The sequence below is a fragment of the Myiozetetes cayanensis genome, unplaced genomic scaffold (assembly GCF_022539395.1).
Source record: "Myiozetetes cayanensis isolate MyiCay16 unplaced genomic scaffold, myiCay2020 scf7, whole genome shotgun sequence".
NCBI classification, from domain to species: Eukaryota; Metazoa; Chordata; class Aves; order Passeriformes; family Tyrannidae; genus Myiozetetes; species Myiozetetes cayanensis.
This window is the reverse complement of record NW_026087964.1, coordinates 47,487,404-47,513,782: the sequence shown is the minus strand read 5'-3', so window position 1 is coordinate 47,513,782 and position 26,379 is coordinate 47,487,404. Positions and strand designations below refer to the sequence as shown.

At 41.0% G+C, this 26,379-nt stretch overlaps 1 protein-coding gene across 2 annotated transcripts in view; it reads right to left on the bottom strand.

The window, feature by feature from the left end:
- Positions 1 to 26,104, bottom strand: part of EMCN (endomucin) — a 54,305-nt gene extending 28,201 nt beyond the window's left edge. Inside the window, exons 1-4 of one of the 2 annotated variants that reach the window (XM_050338619.1) lie at positions 25,917 to 26,104; positions 9,160 to 9,219; positions 6,500 to 6,607; positions 5,975 to 6,088 (exon numbers count right to left, since the gene is read on the bottom strand). In XM_050338619.1, coding sequence (XP_050194576.1) covers positions 5,975 to 6,088; positions 6,500 to 6,607; positions 9,160 to 9,219; positions 25,917 to 25,977 — 343 coding nt within the window. In that variant the 5' untranslated portion in view covers positions 25,978 to 26,104. The remainder of the gene's footprint in view (positions 1 to 5,974; positions 6,089 to 6,499; positions 6,608 to 9,159; positions 9,220 to 25,916) is intronic. The other variant, XM_050338618.1, reaches the window with a different exon arrangement.
- Between the last annotated feature and the right edge of the window lie 275 nt (positions 26,105 to 26,379).

The following is a 26,379-nucleotide window of genomic DNA, read 5'->3' as shown; positions in this document are numbered from 1 at the left end:
AAACCTCTAACAAGCTCCCTGTTTGACCACTACACATCTTCCACTTGGCCCTTCCCTTCCCCTCTTGCTTATTAAGTGCAATACTTTGGAAAGGCAAGCTTCAAAAATCAATGGGCTAAGAATGAGTGAGCTGAAGGTGCTGGAGTCAGGGGATTCATATAACTTTGGAAACTGAGAGCAGATAGGCAGCCAGGGGTGGTATCTTTCAAGGTTGAAGCCTGGAAATTAGGTAAAACAAGCTTAAGCCTAAAACTTTCATTGGGATGCTTGTAACAAGAAGCATAACTTCATGTCAGCTCCTTTCAGAAACCTCAGAATTGTAGCCCCACAATATGCAAGCCTGACCTGCAGTAGAGATGAGTGTAAAAAGACCCTCTAAATCATTTTTTACTGTAGTAAAATGCAAGGATTTGAAAAGTTTAATAATTCCTGCATTCTTGTCATAGAAGCCTTGAATGAATCTTTAAGAGCATATTTTTTCACTTAAAATTCTTCTGCGGCTGTTTCAAACTCAAATTTTATATGTTGAATTTTAATCTGAGATCAATTTCATAGAAAAGCAAAAAAACCTGAAGTACCTCCCTCTCCCTTTAAGATGCACAGGCTTGTAACAGTAAGAGCAACCATCTTGTGGCTCCCTTGTCATAAGTTAGTAAAAGCTTGCATGGGAGAATGAAAAGTAAGTGAGAACAACAGTAAGCCTTCATGTGCAGAAACATTCAAACATAAATATGTTTTGTGAACAACAAAGCAAAACAATCAGGGGTGTGGGAGAGATGAGGAGGGAGGCACCCATTTGCCCTGTAACCCCATAGAGGGCTGTTTTCCCATGGGGATCACATCCTATCAGTCCTGGCAGCAGCCCAGCCCCGGGGTGCTCCTCTTATGTTTGGGAGCTGCAAGAACAGATTGTTCTCAGGAACATGGGCTGTGCGTTGATGTCGTGGTTTAAGCCTTGGCAGGGGATCGGGAGGGGAGGGATTTTATTTTTTATTTTATTTTATTTTAATCCATCCTGGATGAGATTCTTCCAGTGACTCAGGTAGCACCAAGTATGACTCACACCTTTACCTAGGGCTTGGCATGAAGCTTGTTGCATCTATTTCATCAGAGTGCAGGACAGGTTCAGTGCTTGTGGTGTCAAGGGGTGAAGTATGCGTGCTACAGTGCAAAAATCCGTGTGCCAGTTTTCACTTTCCCAAGATGAAAAATGCAATCTGGTGGGTAATGTTCCCTTAATTCCACTGCACCAGTGTAAGATGAAATCCTAGCAACCCAATTCTCTGCTGACTTGTGGCTTTGAAGTAGCTTTTAAGCAGCATCCAAGCCCTACGCCTAATACACAGCCTAGGCTCTGCCACCAACACATTTAGCAGATCAGACAGCTTCTGCACCAAAAGCCTGTGGGAACAGAAGCATCCATATCCAGCCACCGCTCATGCACGCAGCAACAGCACTGACAGCACAGTACGCCTGCTAGAAATCTGCCTTTTTGGTAAATCCTGGAACTCATATCTATGCAAGGTTTAATTTGATCTCAGCTGCGGGAGACGGCGCAGGCCCTCACTGCGGTGGCCGTGCTCCGTGCGGGAACAGGCGGGGGACTCTGTGCGGGCGCGCGGTGACTCAGTTCTGTCATCCCCACTGACACATCGCTGCAGTAATTCATCACGCTTCAGCTCAGCCAGCTGCAGCAAAGATTCCTGCCTGCTGCCAGGGGGAGGCCTGGGCTCGCGGAGAAGCAGCACAGCGCAGAAGGGCGGCTGCTGCTGCTGCTGCAGCTGCTGCTGCGAAAGCGCCCGCCTCATGGGTTAATGGGTTTGTTGTCAACAGCTGATTATGAATAAAAATGGTAAAGCGGTAAAGACTGTAAAATAGCTGTCCAAATGAGGATGATTGCTGCAGCAGCAGATCTCTCTGGTGGTGATGCAGCTCTCCCTGCTGATATTTTGATAAAATAAATGACAGTGTGTTAACATGTATTTGGCAAAGGGATAATCAACAACAGGGAACCTGAAGCCACTCTACAAAGCTGCTGTTTGAGATTCAGATACTTCCTTACTCTTTGTGCTCTGAAAACCCTTCATTTTCTTTAACCAGCTGAAATTCAACACATACCCTTGCTTGATCTTAGCATGATTTTCCACTTAATCTACATAAAATCCACACATATTTTGGCATTTTACTTTGTACTTTAAATTTTCTTTACAGTAAGCTGTTACCTAACCAGCTTTGACATTGTAATATGCTTGAAGTAAGCTACAAATACTCTGTGCACTGCAAAGAATATAGACATCTGTAGGTGTGTTAAAATGTTACATGACCAATAAATGAATCAAGGAAACACTTACAGGGTAAAAGGAACACCACCCAAACCATGTTAAAATGTCATCACGAGGGCTTTGTTAGATGGAAGACTAAAGCTTCTGCCTCGAGCTCATATTTTTAGCATTAACACACACAGGCCTTGTCCTGCAATCAGTAGACTGAAAAGCCATTTGAAGTAATGAATACATTCATGAAGTTTTGAAAAATCTAATTGTAGCAAACCCAATTACATTTTTGCCCATTCAGAAGAATGAAAATTGGCTAGGGAGGTAACGAAGCAGATCTCAGTTTTAATGTTTACACCCATAGTTGATTGCATCTGCTGTCTGCAGCTTTACATTTTCTGGTAAGCAAAAACCACAAGTATTTAAAAACACACATTTTAAAACTTCTTTCTGCCTAACATATCTCAGCAGCCAACTATACTCAGTGTTTACCTTTAGCATGTGGTAACAACCTGAGGAAAATTGAGCAATACATGCTAGTATAAACTTCTTCTGGTAGTGTTACTGAAGTAAAGCCTCCATTTAAATTACCGGTAGTTTGATGAGGAGAGAAAAAGGATCTCCTCCGCTCTTTCCTTTCCTCACTTCTAAATATTTGTTATCTAATTGCACCATGACGTATCATCATCCAAGAGAGTGGCATGACATAACTCGGAAACACAACAGTCAAAAATCCACTCTTAACTTGCAACTTAATAACTTGAGCACTGACCTTGCATAAGATGCTTGCTCCATATCCAAGAGGGGAAGAAGAGAAACTTCTGTTGTATTTCATTTTGTATTCCCTTTGATAACTTCAAGTGTCCCAGGATATGAAATCCTGATTGCAGATGCAATTTTCTGTGGCATGACACCACATAAATTCTTGGTTTTGGGCCTGAACTGCACAAGTGAGGTCACTCTGACGAAATGTGAAATCTTGGATTTGACACCTTATACTGATAAATAAAAAGGCTAAGGAGACCAATCTAATGATGGTTTCCATTATAATAAACCTGACAGGAGGGCTAAGAAGGAGAGACTGTACTTACAGCCTGCAGAGGAAAAGAACACTGAAAAAAAAAAGAGAAAGACTTTTGCATGATTTCACAGTGTATGGAGCACTGGGGACTTTTCCTGAATCTATAATAAAAGGTGACAGCAGCCACAGAAATTGCAGCAGAGACAGGAAGCCCTGTCACATCTTTGCTGTGTGAATGCAATCATTTGTTGAAGCTTTTAGCAGGGATTGAAGCAGAGAAAGTGATGACTTTTATTACAAAACAACAGAGGTGCCTGCTTTTTATTAAAAATCAGGTGTAGTAAAGTAAATTCTGAAGTGCCATAAAGGCACCACCAATTTCTGGCTCAGTCTCATACAGCCAGTGCAATAAAGGGGGAGAAGTGAGTGACAGTGGAAAAAAAGAAGACAGAGTAGCCAACTTTCATCTCCTGTCCATTTTGAGAGCAGAAATCTTGCTGTGCCTGTGCTTGTTTGAGGGAGCTCAACTCCCTCCTCCCTGTGCTGCTGCTGGGGGTGCTGGCAGGGGCTGGGAGGACACAGTGAAGCCAGGGGCACCTCGCTGTGCCAATGTGTGGGCAGGAAACAGAGAGATGCCTGTAGCCAGCAGCCACACAGTGGCTGGGGGCTCTATAGGTTTTCTGCAAGGCTGGCCACACATCTGCACAGCCCCTGTGCTATGCCCTGTCCCAAAACCAATACCAGTACCCCATCCACTCCTTTGTGCTGAAGCCAAGGTTATGACCTTCTTGAAGAGTAGACCAGAATTTTATCTTAAAAAACCACTAAAATTGGTTTTCACATACACATATTTCCAAACACTACTTTAGCATTAAAAGAAAATACAAAGTTCTTTAATGCAGGGCAGTTCCCAATGTCCTGGACACACTGTCCCAGTTTTCCTTTACACAAAGGCAACTGAGAGGCAGGTAAGCCCTACTTTTAGGTTAATTTATCAACCATTTTTTTATCACAAGTTTTGTTTTTGTTTTGTTTTGTTTTGTTTTGTTTTAGCTTAAATGAGGAGTTTTAAAAACAAATCACAGTGCAAGCAACTAGGGACTGAACTCTAGTGGGTGGGAAAAGAATACAAGAAGAATGGAAAGGAAGCACATTGGTGAAAGCCTCTTGCTTGGAGCCCATCATACCTCCAGCACCATTGTACACCCAGCACCAGTTTTTCAGTGCAGAGCAGCGGCTGGAGCTAAGCTGCACTGGCAGGCATGCCTTTCCTCATTAGCTTCCCTTCCCCTGCCGGGAGCTCTACCTGTCACCAAGGTTTAGTTCCAGGTGGTTGTGCTGCTCCGGTACCCACAAGCCAGGAATTTCTGCCAAACTGAAAAGACCAGGAATCCTATCCATAATGCAATGCGCCACGCCTCGGGCTTCTGACAGGCCTGCAGTGTCACAAATGCAAGTCTTAAAAGATTCTTTGTGGCCTTTTGGTATCACTTTCAGCACCTTGTGCGTTGGCCAGGCTGTATGTATTCTGTGACTCACTGACACTGGCATTTAAAAGCCAAGACAAAAACCAAAAGATTTTGGGCTGATGATCAGACTGCTCCTTACACAAAGCACAGCAGGAAACCTGCATTAGTAGAAGATGAAACCACTAAGTGGAAGGGGAATAGCTCTCCAGGTAGCTTAGCAGGCTTGGGTCTACGAGGGGTGGCTTTAAAGGAAAATTTGCACAAAGAAAGCATGCAGGTTGCTACACAGGAGTCCCTTTCTAGGCAAGTAAGCCAAGGGAAGAGAAGTCACATTGTAATCATTAGTCACAGTTCAGTATGCTGTAAACGTCAGTTCTGAGAGCACTGGTGTACCGAGGTAAATATTTGGAGTATTTTTTTTTAATTTTTTTAGTAAATTAAATATAAAACCCGAGTATTTCAAAGCTATGGTGCATCAAAAGACTGACGCAAACATTTAGAGTGCAGTTCATGGATAAAAAAGGGAGACTTAATTTCATCTTAAGTGTATCAAGCTCATTTTGGATGTTACTATACTTGTTTAAATGAATCCAACTACTTGCTGGATAATGGGTTTCAGTTTTTATTTAATTTTATTTTATTTTTCTAAAATCCAATCTGATGTTCCAGCCAACACACACATTATTCTGAAGATCTATTGCAAACAAAACTGTTTCCTACGATTGATGCAGAGTAATTAGTACCACCTCTCTGCTTTCAGTACGGTGACTCATAATAATATGGAACATAATTAACTGTAGTATTGTAACATATATAAACACATACAAAAAAGGGGTGGCTATTCTGATACCATTCTGATCGTACAGAAGAATTTATTTTTTGTTAAATACTCATAGAAAAACAAACCAAGAAGAAAGAAAAATAAGACCTTTTCAAATACATCTGTCCCGGTTACAGGGAGATTAAAATCCTGTGCAATGGCTTCAGATCATCTACACTGTAAATTTAAGGTACCATATTCTTTGTGTAAGATTCTAGGAGAAGATTCATTAAAGATATGTAATATGGTAGGATTAATAACTCTGCTTCCCTAAACCACCAAATTCAAACCCCAAACTACAATCTTTTTTACCTCCTTTAGTTCTCCACACTGTTTTATAGAAATGCAGCATAGAACAAATCAGAAATGGCTCAGTGAAATTATCACTTACCATTTGTTGTGCTGAAACTTTCATCTGTTGCTGTAGTTGTCACTTTTACCACTGCTTGCGTTGTTGTACCTTGTGTTATACCTTGTGTAGCATTAGGCAAAGAAGACATGGATGCTAACAGAGGAAAGACATTCAATTTATTTCCTTTAGTTTTATATACACACATATGCACACACACGAAACACGCCTATTTCCCTGCTCGAAGTCTAATTTTAAATTAGCAAAAGAATATTTAATTTAAATTGAAGATCAACAGGGATAGGACTCCCTTCACTGCAGAGGAAGCCACTACCTGTCCTATTGGTGGGTCATCCCACTGAAGACAAGCGATAGTAAAATTAGAAGGCCTAGACTGGAGCTGCCTCGAGCCTGCTGGGGTGGAAGCTCCTGCACACTCCTGTAAGGTTTCAGCAAAGGGTTCACTACCTGTAAAATGAATTCCCAAACCAAGAGGCACTGCTGCCTAATTTCCTGAATGCCCACCAGAACAGCATGAACAATTAACTGAGAGCAATTTTCACTTACTACTGTTTGTGATGGATTCAATTGCAGCTCCAATTGCAGTTGTTGTTGTTGGCGCTGATGTTTGCGAAGGTGTTACTTGTGAAGTTGATGCCTTCATAGATTCTGTTACTGCAAGAAAGGCATTCACATCTTTATTGATCTATTTTATCATGCATAAATAAACATCACATATCTCCTGCTGCATTCTCTCACCAAGGCAGTGAATTTCTGTTTTAAGTCTTGCCCTTACAGAACTTTCTTACCCATTTTTGAAGAGGATTCAAAGGGCATATGGCTGGTTTCAGAGGGGAGATTTGGCCTGTGAACAATCTGCAAGTTGCCTACTGAAAGTTAGCAGCTGTATCTTTCAGCTAGCTCCTGAAGGAGAGGTGCTTGGCATGACTTCCAAGGGAAGAGGTGAGGGGTAAGGAGCCTGGTGTAGATGGATGATTTCACTGTGCTGGACTACACCTATGACCAGCACTTTGGTGCATACCTGTTTAATAGGACGAGGGATGTAAAATCTCCATAAAAAATTGTGAGTGACACAAGTGAACACAGTTTATAGATCCCAGGTAAAGAGCCAAAGGGGAAGAGACTCTACTAGTTTTTGTGCAATTTCCCCTTGCTTGTCCACCTTGAGCCACATTTGAATCTTCTTCATTGGCCTGCTTTCCCAGACCCTCTTCCTCTGCACCCAGATTTCTGGGGAAAAAAAGGGCACCCAGCAGGCCCTCTTCTTTGGAGTGCAGCAAAGCTTAGAAGATTGTGCATGGTATATGAATAGTATTCACTAGTAAGTGATACTCCCTGGGGTGAACTTGGTGCCCTTGTACGATGACTCCTAGTTCCCTCCTCCAGAGGAGTGAGACCTGGAGGCTAAGGGGTGGGGAAAGGGATCCTGCAGGCAGCAGGGATCCCTTCCCAGCAGCTGCTGCCATGGAAATATGGGGACAGAGTTGCCCAAACATCACTAAGGCAATAGCAAGGTTTAAATAAGTGTGTCTTGCTGTACGTGGATACTGCAGGTCCCATGTGCCCCAGGCACTTGCTCAAGGGAATGGACTGGCTAAATTACTGCCAGGGTTTCTGGACTAAAAAAAACTCCATAAGTAATAATTTTGAGAGCCCAGTTTTCAATTCTGTAATCTAATGCAAACAGAAAGTGCTACTGTCAGCTACAGGGGCTCATTTAAATACCTACAACTACTACTGCTACCTACCTACTATGTCCTTTAGCACTTTTAATGGATGGGATACACGAAAGAATAGGAATAAATCATGACATGTCATGTAATTTTCTCTCACAGGACTTAAATATGTCTAAATGCAATGTTCACACCCAAACTTTTAAATTACAATCTTATACTCTCTTTCTCTCCCCTCAGTTTTCCGGCTTTTCACCTAGAATAAGCAGAATGGACCTCCTTGCTCCACACTCACTAACTGCTTTAATCTTATAGTGGGTTTCTGATGCTTTTCTCATGGACATAAGTAACAATGCTGCTTCCCTTTCTGTGACAAAAAGCTGCAAGAGAAATTTCAGTGAAACATTCAAAGGGTTCATTCACTGTGAGGTGTTTGGCCTTTATGAAATGTCTTTTAAACAGACATAAGCATCACAGTATCTGAAACATCAAAGAACTGCAACACAATTTGAAAAGGATTAATTATTCTGCTGTAATAAACATAACTTTATGTAATAAACATAACTTTATTCACCTGGCTGTATCTTATTCACCTGCATTACTTGCACATAAAGTGTATCCTTCATAACCTCAGTGCTTTCAGCTCCACAGTAGACTCATTAGTGTCTCTAGCTATCAAAAATTAGAATACTACATTCATGTTTTCTTCTCTCACATGCATCACTCATTAAAAGCAACAGTCTTCAATATTCAGACTAGCAGAGGAGTTGATATTTAGCTCACATGAATGAAACATGACCAATATTGATTTTTCATAACTTTCCATAACAAAGCTGCACAATAAAGAGAACTGAATGTGTCAGTTAAAGATGTAAACCAGAATCCCAGATTTTTACCATCTGAAGCAGGTATTTTCTCTGTTAGGTCTGCATAGTTTTAGGACTTGAAGTTTGATCTAGTTAAATCAATCACAAAAAAAGGAGAGAGAGAATAGAGCTTTTGAAACGTGAATCTTGACATCAATAGTTAAAAGATGTTATCAGCAGCATTTCTGCAGATAACAGGTTCATGCACATGTAATCACTTCTATCAGTTGAGGCCCAACATTGGCATTTATTGGTTATTTCTTTACTATCAAAGTCCATCTTCCTCTTTCGTCATTCTACACCCATCAAATCAGCTACCCTACTGCCAAATATCTGAACTGATGCTGTTTCCCAAATTATTCTCAATCTGACAATTTCTTGAACTGTCAGTCTTCGGTAATTTGTTAATATCCAATCTCACTTGAACCACTCTTGAGCATATAGAAACTCACAGAATTTCACCTTTTTCACCCGAAACAAAAAATGAAACCTGCTCAAACCAACTGTCTCCATACTAAGATAGTTCAATCCTTTCTTTGCAGCAGAGTTTCATAATCACCCTACATGAAATAATTCACCTGATTTTTCCCCAAAGTTGGAAAAGTTGAAAGCTAAAAAGACAACAGGGGCTTCAGAACACCAGATAAGAGGGAATTGGAACTCTTACCGGATTTTGATCCTGATGCAGAAACGGTTGTACTGACAGTAGGGGTTGTAATGCCATCCTCTGAAATAAGCACAGAAAGAATCATATTACTTCTGTCACCTTCCAGTTCTATTTAGCACTACATAGTCATATTAGCAGAGAGCAGCAAGAACCTTCCTGGAAAAAATCAAGTTCAGAAGCCCCATTAGCAGAAGCAACCGTATCATATAACTCTGCCAAAAATCTTTTCAATCTATATCCTAAATCTCTTCATTTTGCCCTCACTTCTGTAATGTGGAGCATCTTCTACTTCCTCCCACCTTGGACTGCACATTGTTTTCCAACAGGTGTCTCCAAGACTAGTTTGAGGGGAAAAATGGAGCTATTAAAGGTTTTTCACTATCTCCTCCTCTCCTTGAGTACAATCACATCTGCTCTGAGTTTTCAGGGTGGAGGATTAACTAAAATAACTGTCCAAAGGAGTAAGCATCCATTCTCCTGCCTTGAAATAATAAAACTGTACTAGCTCCCTGGCTAGTATAAGCAGTTCAGGAAGCGTTTCCAACATCACCTTGGTCCCTATATGTGAGAGGAAAAGGAGAATTCATAAAATACAGCTTGAGAAGTACCAGGTTGAGTAATGACTGCCTTTCCCCACTGCCCTGAAGGCAGTGGCTGCAGCTATAGGGATTTTACTGCAGTAAATTACACCAGTCTTAAAAATTCTAGGTCAAGTTAGTAGGTGGGTCTTCAATATTACAAAACAAACAAACCACCCAAAAAAGAAACCCCAATAAACAAAAAGTGAAGTAATTTCTGTATTTTCTGACTCTATTGAAAGGTTGTTGGCTTCAAACAAGATTTTCAGTCTTATTCCTGGTTTGTCCATATTTTTCTGGTACAAGAAGTTAGGGGGTGATGAAGGGGGTAGAAAAAACCTACATTGACTCAGAAAGAGTGGCATTTCTCAACCATTTTACACTGCTGTGAGACAAGTTGGGTACGTTTGGGGAGGCCTAGATCAACTCTGTAACTGAATGGGAGAGGGAAATGGCACAGGCTAATCCCCTAGTGCTTTCACGTTTGAAGCGTGACATCCTGTCATGCTGCATTAGCATCCTGTAATACAGACATCGCAAAACTGAGTCAGGACAGCATGTCACTATTCTTGTGTGACTCCATTCATGGTAATATCTGCTGGCATTCTCTCTTTTTTTGGTCTACAGGGCAGAACAGTCAGTTTTGTTCCCTTTGCTCAGTGTGCTGCGCTCCGATTAACATTTCACGAGCACCACCTGAGGCCTGCCAGAGTCACAGATCTAACCTGGAAAAAAACCCCAACATAATACAGTCTCAGGGGCTTTGCAGGAATATATTAAGGTCTAATCAGATGGGCCCTTACAGTGCCTCTTCCAGCAGTGTATTATCAGCCCTCTTGGCACCTGCGTGTTTCTAAGTGGTCTCAGTCCCTTCCCAGGGAGCCCCAATTCCCTGAGTATCTTTTCTAGGGATGCTGCTGCCTTCATAATGCCTCATCATAGCACATGCTGGGCCAGCTTGTTGTGGACATATCCTACAGAAAATTAAATGAGTCTCCTATGGGCCTGCTGCTGTCCCAGCTCTACTCCCCAGAACACATGGATACACTGACTATGCACAGTCTCGTGCACACTCCATTTAAAATATAAATCTTCCTGCCATTTAGTTCCTCAGTCAGAATAATGCTTCATAACCCACACTTGAAATACTTGGAAAACAAATTTTATCCAAAGAGACCTAAAGGCAATCTTGTTTCCCTAAGCAGCGAGCATTTTTCCATCTCTTCGTTCTCATTATGTGCTGCTGACAGAGCTCCTCTAATCCCCCACACCACAAGGCCACAGCACTAGAACAGAATGTTTTTTCAACAGTGCCTACATTTCATATGGTTTTGTTTTAACATCTCTCAGTAGCTATCATGTCTGTAACACCAGCTAAACGCGCTAGCTGGCCAATTAGCTCATTCCTGAACTCATTTTCTCAAAACTCTTCCCCTAACTCAGCATGACTTTCTGGGAAGCCCATTGAAATACTTAGATTATTCATCCTTTAAAGATGTTCCATTTAATAACCATGTTGATAGGCCAAGCTTTCCTCAAAACTCAAAAAAAAAAAAAGGGAATTTGAGGTACAGTTTTGTTATGACTCACTATTTGCTGATTTTATCACAGGTTAGATATAAAATAAGGTAAATTCAATTAACAGAGTATAATAAAGTAGAGTTTTATGAATTAATTGTTTTCTTAAAAAGGTGAATAATTAAATATACTTTAAAAAGAAGTTGAAAGCAACATGCAAAAGACAGGATTGGGGTGGGGGGGGAACTGGTTGATTAAAAGAAATGATAGAACTGATGGCTTATTATGCTCTTATTTGCAATGTTAAGTTGTGACTAAGGAGAATCCTGTGGGGGATAAAAGTGAGAGATCAAAAATGATTGAGAAAATAATTTTCACCCATTAGAGACTGTTGTTAGACAAAGAGGGAGATAGAAAACTTCACTTTTCTGCTCATGTCAGGTTGCCTGCAGCCTCAGGTGATGGACAACTAAGTAAAGCTACAATTGCATGTTTTTCAGTAAATTTAGATGCAGTGATCCCTTTGCAGACGAGAGTCCTTTCGTATACTCTGATGTGGGAGCAGCCAAAATCTATGCAGCAATTTCTCCCACACAGAAACTGCTGCCATTTGCTGTGCTCTCTGGTAATAAACCCAGCTGAAAGAGCATAGGTGACCTGTGATGTCTGGAGAACATGCAAGGAGCTAAAAGGTGCTCACATACCACACTGGGCTGAATAAAGGGATGATGGTGGTAGTGCTAAGACTGACAAAGGAAAAAAACATGTCTTAGAGCAGATACCAAGGCAGGAAGAAATCAGAACTGGGAGAAAGTCAACAGGACAGGAAGATGAGAGGTGAAGGGCTGAAAGGTCTAGAGACAGTAAGACAGTCAGGGTGGCAGAGAAAAGCGAGAAGGAACTAAGAAGAGATCAAAGAACATTTGACACATGGACACAAGACAAAACTGAAAAGAGAGTAATTGTTGAGGTTTTGTTGTTTTTTGTTATTGGTTCCCCCCTACCCCAGGTTCACAGAATTTCTCTTTATTGTCTTTTCTGGCTTGGATTTAAATGGTATATTTGTTCTAAAATGAAAGCAACAGTACAATCATTTGTATCTGGTCTTAAGATTTCTAAATGGACAAACTGAGACACTGAACTTACTATCTTCTTTTAAATTCAGAAGGCGTCTTTGAATTTGGACAGGGCCGACCAACAGCCACAGTTGTCCTCAAACTGCAGCTTTTGATGCAGGCTTCAGCCTCCAAGGTCTGAGCTTGGAGTTCTCATAATTCCTTACCTCTCTCTCTCTCATTATTTTTGCCTTTACACTGGGAAGACTAAGATAAGTGGGTTCTGACCTTGTGTTAATTAGGTGCCTGTTATTGCTATAATCAAGGCAGAAAAAAAAAAAGAAGAAATGACTGCATGATATTACATCAGCAGTTCTGTTTATGTCTTACAGGATACTACAGGGCACAAACCACAGAGTTTAAAACACCACATGAAACAGATAACACAAAATTGAACGCCAAAGCAAAAACATTTTTAAAGATTAATAGATTGTTCAAAGTAGATATTGACTATATTCACTACATGAATTACTGAAATTAAGTGCCGTCTGGTTTGGCATCAATATCTGATTTTGAAAAGAAATTATTTTTATGGAAAACTCACTATCATTACAGAATTAGCAAGTGAAATGTCCTGTTTGTCATTTTTGCACTTGACCTCGCACTAGGTAGACAAAACCATATCATTAAAATCCCTCCGTTCAGATGAAGTACTTGGTCCAGCTTTAGAAGGGTGTTGAGAAGGGTGTGGATTCCTGGAGGTGGAGAGTTATTGGAGAACCATAAAAAGCATCAGGAGCCCCAAGAAAAATAATTGCTCAGGAAGGATTGCAAAAATTGCATTTGTTTAGCTTAGAGACAGAAAGATTAATGGAAGGCACAACAGCAGCAGTCAGCAGGTGAGGGGCTGCAGCAAAGACAAATGAATAAAGTTATGAAATGAGAGGCAATGAAAAAAGAAAATTTGAACTGTAAACTCTGTAGGTTTTCTGGTGCATGTGTCAAGCTGTTGGTGTAACAGCTGAAAACTGGTATTTTAACCATTTTCCTGATGAGGATGCAATATATTCCCACTCAAAATCAGACCACTGCCCAATAGGTTGTAGCTAGGAACAATCACCAAAGGGGCGTCCTGAAGGAACCTGTACATGTTAATTCACTCCCTCAAGGCTATAAAGCAGAATTTATAATTAGTGTTGTTATATCATGTTTGTTTACTGCATATTATCAGAGAGTCATAGAATGGTTTGTGTTGGAAGGGACCTTAAAGACCACCCAGTTCCAACTTCCCTGCTGTTTGCATAGACACCTTCCACTACAATAGTTTGCTCAGAGCTCCATCCATCCAGGCCTTGAACATTTCCAGGGATGGGGCATCCACATCTTCTCTGGGCAACCTGTTCCAGTGCCTCACCAGCCTCACTGTAAAGATTTTCTTCCTTATATCTAATTTAAACCTACTCCCTTCCAGGATGTTATGTTATGGTTGGTTGTGTGACCCTGGGCCTTTGCAACGACATACAAGTCATGGAGAGGTCAAAGTTGTGTTTTTGCTTTCTGTCTTACCATGCCATCAGAAATAAATAGTTATCTCTTTCCAGCAAATGATAATTCTGTCAGCCCCCATGCCCATGATAGAGCCTCCTGTAACAGCTGCTCCAGCAGTACCTGTGTAAAGACTGTACAGTTCACAGAATATTTTACCCTTTGTGGAAGAAGTTATAGCTGCCCTTGTAAGAAAATCTGGTACTAATGCGCTCAGAGTTCCCAAGAAACAGCTGCTGCCTGACAATGTGCACAACCTGTTTACTCTTACCTTGGAGCTCTGTTGTCTACCAGGTTTTCTCTTTCATTTTCATTTATTGCTGCTTCATCTCTTCATTCTCCTATCTGATCTTCCCCCAGGCCCAGTGTAGTTCTTACACTTCTCTTATTTCTGTTTTCAGTACTCATTCTTTCTTTCCCAGTGCATGACCTTTTACCCAAAACCTTGAGATAAATTTCCTTTTTCTTTTGTAATGCATTTTTGTGTAAAAGTTACTACATTCTCCAAAGGAAAAAAAAAAAATTGCCTAGATGATCTCCCATCTGCCAGTCACTGAACACTGTTCCCCTGTGTTGACAGAAAAACCAAATCTTAGGCACTGCTCAAATACTACACAGGCCCTTCAAGCAGAACTCAAGTGCACCTGGATACATTAATTTAGGGATCAAACTTAAGGTTTAAATCCTGATGTAGAACTAGGACCTCTGCATGGGCCTTCTCCCTGGTGAGGTTTAGCATTCAGGTGCCCTTGGCCTTTTCTCTTGAGTGATGTTTTGTGGAGGCCCAGGTTGCACTTCCAGCCTAAGGAGAGAAGGCAAAGTGCTACAGTCTTCGGGAAACCCAGGCTCAGCTTCCTGCACAGCTTCAGGGATTTAATATGCTGCCAAGACACATGTAAAGATGGTTTAAAGTAGCTGCCACCAATGGTTATTGCTGGTTTGTAACAACATGGTGCTGGACAGTTCTCCAAGGATCTACCAGATTCCCTGCACGTCTGTGGCATCCACACTGCAGTGTTGTGCTACCATAAACAGTGTGTTGGCTTGTCGGTTCACAGCTCTCCTGGATACATCGTCACACTTAAGATACATGGCTGTAAGTGCAGAGTAGAGGTTACTCACAGAATCATAGAATGGGAAAGGTTGGAAGGGACCACACCGGGTCATCTGGATCAGCCTCCCCAGGGTGACAGGTTAGTCACTGGTTGACAAACCAAAAATGATAAACCAATACTATGCGAATTATTTAGAAAACCAGCAGGCAGTGCAAAAAAAAGTCTCACAGGAAGCATAGATGCTTTCAGTCACAAAACCTGTCATTCAACATGTACTGTTAGAAGAGGTTTAAGTGCAATTTTAACAGTATTGGTTGAAACCATCAATTCCTTTCTTCCTATTCAAAACCTCTAAGATCACAAATACAAAATCTATAAATGAAACACTCCAGAAATAAAAAAACCAAACAAATCTCCAGACCAGCAGATATTTTGTTCTGAAAGAATTAATTTTTCTGGAAGTAATACTGTTTCTAGTATTTCATCCTTGAGGACTCTAACTTTAAATCTTTCCTCTATTGTCGTATCAACTAGATTTTAAATGGGAATCAAGGTCCTGATGTAATCCCGTGCATGGTTGAAGCTGGTAACTGTGTCATAAAGGATGTTAAATTAAACAGAGCCACTTGCAAACTTCATGAATTTGAAGTAAACTCAGAGAAAAATACAACCTTGATGTCTTCATGTTTCTTTAGTATGCTAAAGCAATACACAAAGCATGGCATGCCTCACACATACATTCAGATGTGTTTGTAACAGGGCCTGCACACAGCTATTCACGCTGTGACAGCACTCGGTGAAAGGAAAGCTGTGTCCCTAGTAACAGTCCCCTGCTGGATCACTGCCACTTCACTATCACCAAAAGTCAGAATTGCAAAGTGTTTTTCCAGCCTGGCCTCACAATGGTTTTGCACTGCTGCAAATGCTCTTAAGGCAGCCTCCCTTGACGTAAGCCATTTTCCACCTCAGGATTGAATGTCTTACAGTGGCAACTGGAAGGGCAAAGTTACACCGATCGCGTTTAAGGTGAACCCCTGTGAGATGCAGTCAGATACTACAGGCACAAAACGATAAGGCAGGGAGAAAGGCCGCATTCTTTGCTGCCTATGCCAGCCAGCTGGAAGCCTGTGGTTCCCGCTGCCTAGGGAGGTGGGAAACCACCTCCCGTTTGCCAAGCTGTTACCTTCCTTTCAGTCATGTCTCTCTTCAGCAACAAACCAAAACCACACTATACAAATCCTACATATGGAGGTCTTACATTTAAGTTCAGCTTTATACTTCTTCCCTGTAGCTGCTGGTTCTGGTTTGCAGATTGGTGTCACATGACAGAGACAGTGCTATAAAAGAGTGGAAAAACTTATAGGCAGGAGCACAGGGGGAAAACACAAAGGCAGTAAGGAGAAGCTCCTGAGTCAGAAAGGCACAACATTCTCCCTGCAGAAGGCAAAAGCACCTGAAAACAGGTGACAGAGACAGGCATTAGGGAAGTGAGAGCATAAATGCAAAGCCCCATAGCTGGAAAAGGAGGGGCAGGCTCCTCCTGCATGGCATGGGAACAGGCAGCAGTGACTGGGGCAATGTGGGACTCAGGTTCTGCAGAGGAAACATAAAGTGGGTGGGCTGGAGGCAGCCAGCAGCAAGAACAGGAAGAAAAAGAGGTAGCTGTCACAATTTCTCCAGCAGGGAACAGGGAGAAGGCAGGGAATGCAGCTTTGGTGCCAGCACTGTCTCGGTGCCCACCCAAGTGTGTGGCATGACACAACACCAGGCATTAGCAGGGAGCTGCTGGGAATTACTGATTCCCCAGGCAAATGGCTCTGTTTCCAAAAAGCCTGCTCAAAGCACCCAGCAAACAGCTCCCGCCTTGGGACCCACTGCACAGAGAAACACTGACAGAGCAGCTGCCAAGGACCAACCTCAGCTAACGTGGGTTGTTGAGGGCTCCCCTCATCAAAACATTAATGGGAAAGGTTGGATGAGTGCCCCCATGTTATTGAGTATTTGAAACACCCCAAGCAACTTTGCCTCTCTGCATGTGTGGACATAGAAATCTGGGCACTAAACTAGCCAGCTTGATGGGGTTTTTTATTGCCTCAGAAGAAATGCAAACTCCCTCTCAAAAGCTTTTAATCACAAGCTTTCTCACTGCGCCTTCTGCTCCTACGTGAAGCCTGGTGGATATCTTTATTACTGTGTACTACAGAGGGATGAGTACATTGCATGCACTCCATAAAACAATAAATGTGCTCAGCATGCTCATCAGCACTCCAGCTTGCCTTGAATGAAGGCTCCAAGCTCTGCATTTCTCTTTATTTAAACCTGTTAAAACCTATTTAATAGCTTTTAATTAAACCCTTTAAAGCTATTCAAGCCACCAGATTGTCACCTTTTGATGCTGATATATTTGTTTGCCCATGTGTAAGATAAAAGGTAGGAGTTTATAAGGGCTATTTTATAGTATGAAAAACGAACTGCCACCCCCTCCTTGTGTTAGTCATGCTAAATAAATTTGGAAAATGTCTTTAATGGGTGCAATGTTATACAGAAAGCTTTTTAAATATTGTGCACTGCTAAATAGAACAAGAAAAAGAAATAAAGGAGAACCCCTTCCGCTGAAACAGGAAGGAATGAGAGTGTTGGTGTAAGTCACCTCCACCCAGAAGGTGGAAAGAAAACTATGTCCTTCTCTGGGTAATGCTTACAATGCTTTTTCCTTACCATGCTATTTGGAAGCCTATTTTTGTTTCCCAGGAAAGAGTGTGTTTGGGTAGGGCAGATATGAAACAGCCAGAGAGGAAGCTGAGTCCAGGTCAATCAGCAGCTCTCCTTTGCAATGTGCTGCAGCAGTTAGTAAAGTCCTAGTTCTTCTGCTTTATGTTTGTGATCCAAATGCATCCCCAGCAACATGACTAATTGTACAATTCAGGAAAGGGTCACTGCAGTGCCTGCTATGATGTATTTATTTTTAGAACATCCGGGATCAGCCTAGACACCCGTTTGAGCCACACCCGCCCATGCCACTCTGTTCCTGACAAAGCTCTGAAAGCCTCTGGAGCATCAAAACCCAGTTCCTGTCAGAAAACTCTGTGGAAACACTGCAAATTGCTTCTATAATTAATGTAATTCCATGCTCAATGGTCCATTGAGACTCTCTTCATCTTTTCCACACTGCCGAGAGCAAAGGTTAAATGGTACAGACTATCCCAAAGGGAAGGCCCCAAATGGGCTTTGCAAGCTTTGAGTAGAGTACAATCTCACTGGAGTTACTTTATATGCAAGGATGAAGGGTATACTTTGAAAATATCTCGTCCCTCTAATTGGCACACGTAGCTGATGAAGACCTCCTTGTCTGTGAGCATCTTGTCCAGCTGATTGGAACTCCTGTTATTTTGAATTTCTACCAATTCACAACTGCTAAGATCAGATGCAAAACTGAAACTCTTTTCCCACATGCTTTATTCCTATTAAAAATCCAAAGTTTTTGCTAGGAAAACACTTGAAACAGACTGTCAGCACTGAGGACCTGTCAAAGAGCAGTGGGAACCGCTGCAGTAGCCCTGTCAGCTCCCACGCTGATAACCAGCTTCCTAGTGGAGCAGAGAGCGGCCCACATTCAGGATGCTTGGGCTTGTCAATATCCCGGGCCCCAGTCAATGCACTGGGAAGTCATGGTGAGCTGGGAGCTATTAATCTCCTGTGGGCGAGCAGTTACAGACATCCCGTGTACTTCTATTGGCATTTAGAGTAATTTTATTCCCCACGAAAATTACAACTTTTGTGAATAAGCTGTTCCATTCCTGCACAAACTCTTCCACTCTTCTTCAGCCTCTTCTCCCAGAAATGATCAATTCCCATTTCCCATTTTGCATCTGGAAAACAGCATTTTCTGCCAGCTCTTGGAAATGGAAGGTGAAAGCAATTAGGGAGGAAGCAGACAGTGCAGTACAAGACAGTGTGTCTAAGCCAGTAAGATGAATTGTGTACCAGTTCACCTAAATTCAAGAGCATTAAGACATACCAGCCCCATGACTCCATTAGCACAGGGACATGACATGTAAAAGGGAAAAATAATGGAATCGTCTGAAGCCATTTGAACTAGACAGGATAAAATGTGCAGAGAACCAAAAACCAGTTCTGCACTGGGAAGGTTTTTTCCTCTAATATGTGTGTTGTGTCCTTCCCTTTCCGTCGTTAGCATATCCCGGGTATTGGGTTATTTGGCATAGATCTCTAGTAAGTTCTTCCTTTTGTTACATGTTGGAAACTAGTGAGTTGCTGCAAATCCAATAGTTTGTTAAATACATTTGCTGTCTTCTGAATCACTGCAAATGTATTAATGCACTACTCTTATAAGAAACTTTCCTAAAGAGAACCAAAAGTTGCTCTGCTGAAAGAGCTTTTGTGATCAGCCAGATTTTGGTGTAGCTACAATTTCTAAGAACTATGTGTTTTGCATCAAAACAGAGTAAGATTCCATAGGATGTCCAGAAAGCTCCATAATTCAAAGAATTCAGTAGTTTCCAAAAAGAGAGTTTAACAGTCCTGCGCAGAAATGAGCAACTACAATGAAATTGCACACTGGCCCCAAACATTTCATCTTGCCACAGATTTCTGCCTTTATGACCATCTCTAGGAGTCAAGGGCAAATGAGGTTTGACAACACTGCAGGAGTTTCAGAGAGTCTATAATTCCCAGGAAAAGAAAAAGCCCAGATGTTGGCTTTTGGAGACTTTGAATGGCCTCGGAAGCATCAGCCATGTATCATGTCCAAAGTTGCCTTTCTCTATTGGACAAGAGTTTGGGAATTTGAGGGGGGAATATCTGAATTTCACATTTCTTGAGAGTAATCCTCACCTATTTTTGCCATTTCACCTTACAATATTTGGTGATATTTTTGCTTCCACAACCTTTGAATGAGTTTGCAAACACTGATATTTACATCATCTATATTGCTGTGATATATAACCCATGCTGAGATTAGGAGGAGTAATTCATCTGTCTGGATATCTATTCCTCACACAGGAACAGATAACACCCCATGCACTAACATTTAGAAGGTTATCAACACTGTATTTCAAATAAAAGCCTAGACTTAATGTTGAGCATGAGAAAAAGTAGGGAAACTAATAAACCCCAAAGCAATATATGGGGTTCTGATCACTTCAAGTAATTAATGTGCAATGAAAACACATCTCGACAAATAAGTATTTTATAGAGAAAAAGAATAAAAATCATTGACCAGGGAGGTTTGTAAATCTCCTGGTGCAGCTTTCCTCAGACCAAAGCTTTTGCCATTCATATCACTAGTTGCCTCAACAGCCAAATCTGTCAAGTCCCAAAATGACATTAATCTCCTCCTAAAGGTTATGAAAGAAGAAATCTGCAGGAAGCATAAACATCTCATTAATATAATCATGGATTTAAATAATATAACCCTAAAGTTTTGATTGCACTGATGCTCCTCAAAGCAAGTACCACACTGAGAAATCACACCATTAAGACAAACTGAATGTGCTTTTTAGAACAATTACTTATCTTGTAGAAATCTTCAGACAGCAAGGTTGGTATAGTGCTCCCATCCCAGCAAAACACACCATTTCTTTAGAGTGATAAGGCAAGGCAGAAAGCTTCCAGCAGATAAATATGATGCAAAACTACGTGCCACTTGCTTTGTGGTTTCAGAAACCTGAGATGCATTGCTATCTACAACATGTAGCTAACACACACTCAGGAGCATGTTAGTGCCATTTAAAAAAAAAAAAAAAAAAAGATTAAAACTTGCTGTAAAAACAGTATATTGACAAATAGGGCAGAATTTGCACCTGTACCAAAGTCAGTCAAGCATCCGCTTTCCACACAACAGCAGTCAGAAAATCCTTGCCCTGTTACTAGTTTGAAAGATAACCTTTGGAGCATTAGCCAGGTAGTCTGGTTTGAAAGGAGATGTTGTCTTCCCTGACTGCTGAGAAAAAAAAATCTTTCTGAATTAATATGGACCCCTCCAGACCAGCCTCTAGGACGTGCAAGGATGGCAGCAGAGGGCTTCCTACCCTCCTTCTGCAATACCCCAGCAGATCACGGTTGCTGAATTTTGTTCCAAAATAATTATCACCAAGTGATAATCAGCACAGTTTTCTCACATGGGGAGGTAGGCTCAGAAGGCACAGAGTAGAGACAGCATCATATCAAATTGTGCCAAACCACTTTTCTTAGTGCAGGTAGGTCTGGCTGGTACAGCATGCTGCTGTTATGGCATCCCAGGGCCAGTTTTCACAAGAGGAATGCCAGTGCATCACTGCCTGTATGTCAGCTGCTGGAACAGTGATGGTGACTTCCAAGGTAAGGCCACAGTGCAAGTCAGGGGTTTGACCCTTCCATTTACATCTGGGAAACCTATTTTTAGAGGACTAGCTGAACACAAAAGTAGATGTTTGTCTTCCCAGGGAGCCAAGTCTGTAATTCTTGCCTTGTATTTGGAAATAATAGCTACTACACACAAATCCAGCATAGTCTTTCTGTTTTTTGAAAAAAAAACCTCAAAACATTAAAGGGTCTTTCTTGAGTTATTGTGGCAAAAAAACACAAACAAAAAACACCCCCTCTGCCCCCACTTCACGAGGGCCACAAGTAATAAGGATAGCCTTCCATGCAATTTTACGGTCTTTAGACTTCTAAGTTAGTCTGACTATCAGAATAGTACCAGTTCAAAGTGTCCCCTTCCCTAGGTTAAGAGTTTCTTGGAGATTCCTTTTAACTTGTACTTTTTCAGTTTTTTTACGTAGGACTCAGATGTATAAATAATTTGAGCCCAATTCAAAGTACTTTACCTATTTAGAAAAAACACCCCACAAAACCAAACAAAACCAAGCCTCAGACAATCTTTTTTTACATAAATTGTAATGGAATAAATATTAATAAGAAATCTAGATTTAAATACAGATAAAAAGACACAGCTAAATAAAAAAGAAAACATTCTGGTAAATTTTCAGAGGAGACAATGATTTGTTGGGCATGGCATTATGTATTCTCAGATTTGGAGCTGAATGCTGCAGGCAACTTGCCCTTCATTTTTGGTTTCCATTTATTTTGGCTGTAAATCACAATCAAGCAGGTATCAAGCCATCTGCTTCTATCCTCAGTAAATGCATTAAACTTGTCTTCAGGTTAGGGGCTAGAACAAGCAATTTTGTTCTGTCCAGTAATAAATACACCTCTAAAATCCATTAGGCAAAAATTGGCCCCATATGCAAAAGATCTAATGAATGAAAGGAATGTGGGAGCAGGGGAAACAAAAAAAGAACAAAACAAATGTGTACAGGGATAAAAATTCAATATTCTATTAAAGGTTATGATATTCTCCAGCAGTATAATTTGATCTTTGACAAAGCTAGTTTTGCAAAATGCTAGGAACAGTGAAAACACCAACACCCTTTTTTTTTCCCCACAACAGGAAAATTCTCAAGACATTCAAAGTTTGGGCTCAAGCAAATTAAAGGTGTAAGAAAGCCTTATGCAAACCCTATTCACATATCTCAGATTTTCAGAGATGAGACAATGATTCAGCTCTGACAGTCTGTGCCTTGCTGGTCTTCCAGAGAACCGACATCAATAATAACCCAGACTGAGGGAAGACTATGCTCAAAACCTCTAACTGCTCAAAATAGTTTAGCTAGTATTTAATTTTTAAAATTAACTTGAAGGCTTGTGAGCACAGAAGATGGGAAAGGAAAAGACTATCCATCTCCTCTAGTTTACACCAATAAGAGCAGAGTTCAGGCAGCTGCACTACAGGAGCCCTGGTTTAGTGGAACTTTTCTCAAGCTGTCAGCCTGGGAGTCAGGATTAATCAGCTGCATTGTAGGGTTAGGATGCTCCACAGCATCCCCTTAATGGGGAAGGGGACTGGAAAACATATAACTTAGGGCTGATCCACAGTGTAATGGAATAGGTCCAAATTACTTCCAGGGGCATTTGGACCAGGGTCTCAATGCCAAGACTTGCTCATACCTTTCCAAAATGAAAAACATCCCTGTTTTTCTGTAGTGCCATCAATTTTGACAGAGCAGTTGGATAAAGTTACTGCTAGCTGTCAACAGGGGTCACTAATCAGACACTAATAAACCCACCTACTGCATGTCTTCAACACGAGACAGTCCATTCCAGCTCCTACATTTGAGTACATAACCTGAAGGCATCCAGACTGATGATAAGGGGAGCACAACCCACTCTTTTCTGCTATCAGTTCTGCAAGAAACCAGTCTGGGTGCCTGAGTGAGAAGGATGCTGTGATGTGCTACAAGCACTTTGTGGAGGGTATCTGCTGTGCTGTGTTGCCACAGTCATGCTATATTACAAGACCAAGGCATGGGAAGATGTTACCTCTAAGCACACTTACATTATAAGCACATGCCAAGTCCTCTGCCCTCATCTTTTAGAAGAACAAACTGCACCTTTACACACTTCAAGAGTAATTACATCTCAATGCAGACTTGAGCATTTATGTTTGATTACTGTGATTTGACAATGTATTTTTTGACACATTCCAGTGCAGTCTGTTTAAAGCTGGAAATGCTATGAATCAATGCAGAAAGCATTTCTATTTGAGTTGTTCTGGAACAGATAAGAATAAAGAGCAATATGCAGGAGGACTGAACACCTTGAGATGAGCACGAAGGAACTCCTGTTTTAAGCATGCCATTCAACTTGCAAAGGGTTGAGAAAAGCCTTGAGAGGAGGGATAAGTCGTCAAGAGGCTACCAACCTCCACATTTGAACATAACCGAGCCCCTAGTAATGTGCTGACACGATCTCACCAAAGCATTAGGGGCTTTTGAGGATGCAAGATCCCAAGACAAATTAGAAAATTGCAAAGAAAGGCCCTGCCAGCACACAGGCTGAAGACAAAGCATGAAATTTGAAAGCCCCACAGGAGACTTGGTGCGTTCTTTACTAACCACAGTGGAAACATCCTTGTCCACTTGTGTATGATACACAAAAGATACAAAGACAGGCAACTTGTGTGTATTACATGAAAAAAGAGTACTTGTCTTTGTAAGCTTTGAAGGCAAAATACCCCAAAACCTGGAGGAGTGAATATTAAAACACCAGGGTGTGATTTGACCTTCTCTAAATTTTACTGAGCATAATTTTAAGACACTAAAGGTGTTTCTAAGCAACTGGAGAAAAGTCTTGCTACTGTCTCCAGTGTTCAAAAAAGGGAGACTGAGCACAAGGGAGATTGGTGTTAGCCTCCTTACCATCAGTTCACCTCTTCAGTTTATAAGATCCTGCCATTACAGCCCAGGACACTTTGGGGATCACAAAAAGTGGAAATCCAAAGACTTGGTCCAGCCTCATACTACAGACAATAAAATCACTTCTGTCTTAACAGGTTGATGCATGGGGTAGCCTGAAGGAAGCTTGACCAGATTATGCACCTTTACTTTCCCAAGGTAGATAGAGACATATTCCAAATTTTTCCACAAATGTTCTTAATTTTCTATTGTGAATTTACCAACAGAATTTCACTACCATATCTACCTTGTAATAAAGCATTTAAAAAATACTTTACAGAAACAAAATTGTTCAGAACGAGTGTATAATATATAAAATTTGCTTATTCACTGTCATCAGTTCTGCCACATTCATATCATGCAGAGGAGGGAAAATCCTTTTTAAAGAAAGGATTGTATAAAACTGACAGAATTCCTCCCACCTTTGCATGTTGCTTTCTGGTAAGCTTTATGGACTGTTGTGTTAAATATGCTCTTTTGATGCAACTCCACTTCGCTTTTCAGAAATTGTGAAATTAAAGCTTCAACAATGACAGGAAGGCTATTTTTACTAGGAGTAGCAGACAGAGAATAAATAGTACTTCAACATAGACTTTCAGGGCTTGTACCTACTTAACATAGTTTTAAAAACAGCTCTTTCTATGACACAAGCTTATTTTAATCTCTTTTATTGATTTGCTTTCCTAACAGCAATGAGCCCAAGCAACAGCATAAGATACATGACAAAAGACTAGATTTTAACACATAATCTGAGCAAAAACTGATTAACTTTGTATAGGTCAGTTAATCTATTATCTATTTTCTATTAGATACCTATCTAATAGATAGATGTCTATTTATTACCTATTTTTAAAGTTCTGATTCATAGATCCCTTGAAGACAATCTGTAGGCATTTGTGGAAGCTTTGGCCCAGAGGGCCAGCAAAGGAAAGTACAGACAAAAGGCAGATTTTACTTCAAATGTATCTTTTGACAAAGGTGATGATAGATTCTGGCCTTTGTTGCAGTTTCTCTCATCTTTTCAGGGCTACTAGTAAATTTCACTTTAAAAGCATGATCTTTCAAGGGGAAGAATAATGAAAACATCAGATTAGCGACCACGTGAACATCAAAAAATTTGATTAAATCTGTGCATTTGAGAATCATGTTTAAAGATTACTGCACCTAGTAACTAATATAACCCCTAGGCTTCCATCCCTCACTGTTTGACACTTGATAAATGTTGTAAGCCCCTATATCTTTGGGGGCAAAACTAAAATAATCACTGAGAGATACTCTTGGCCAAACTTATTGCTGGCATAGTGCCAGGGAAATGCATCAAGATATATCTGATTTGTAAGAGCAGTATTTGCAAGATCTTTCAGACATTCCAATTTCACACCAACCCCCCCAAAGCCATCTCTACAAAAGATGCTTTACTTCTTAGAAGAAAAACACAACTGAAAACTTTTGTAAATATATCTCTGCTTTTAGCTCCTCTTAGATTTAGGAGCTTCATGATACCTAAAAAGAAAGCTGTCACAAAAATACAGCAGCAGGAAAGTTTTTGGATAGAACACATACAACTCAGCTACCAGTTAGTACCTTCTTCTCCTCCAACTCACAGTATTTCAATCACTGTGGTGGGAAAAAAAAGCATCCAGCTACTGACAGCTAAGCTTTTGCTCACAAAGCACCCCACAGATGTCTATCCAAGAAAGCCAAAGAACTTACCTCCCACAGTGCAAACACAGAGTACAGCTAAGAAGAAGAAGGCAATCCCCAGGAGCTTCATGCTTAGTGGTAGTGGTGGTAGTGGTGGTAATGCTGTCAGCTCTCCCTTACACAGCTGGGCAGGGAGTGCTCTCTCACTCTGGGGCAGGCCTTAATTACTCCATGGAAAAAGGTGTGTAGAGACCGTGCCTAGTCACTGCCCATTCCTGCTTATTTTGGGGACTTTGATAAAGAACAGGAGGAAACACAACATACTCCCTCTGGGAGTTCAGTGCAGAGGAGATTTATTGTTTCAGTTCTTACAGGAACTCCTTTTCTTTGGCAGTGAACTGTGTTTTTGTTAATACGTTATTTTGTTCTTCTTCGGTCACGAGGTCAGGAAGGTTTCTGAACAGAGGCAAATCTTTTCTTCAAATATGCTATACATCACCAGCCTTCACACTGTAGTTTGTTAAACTTTTAA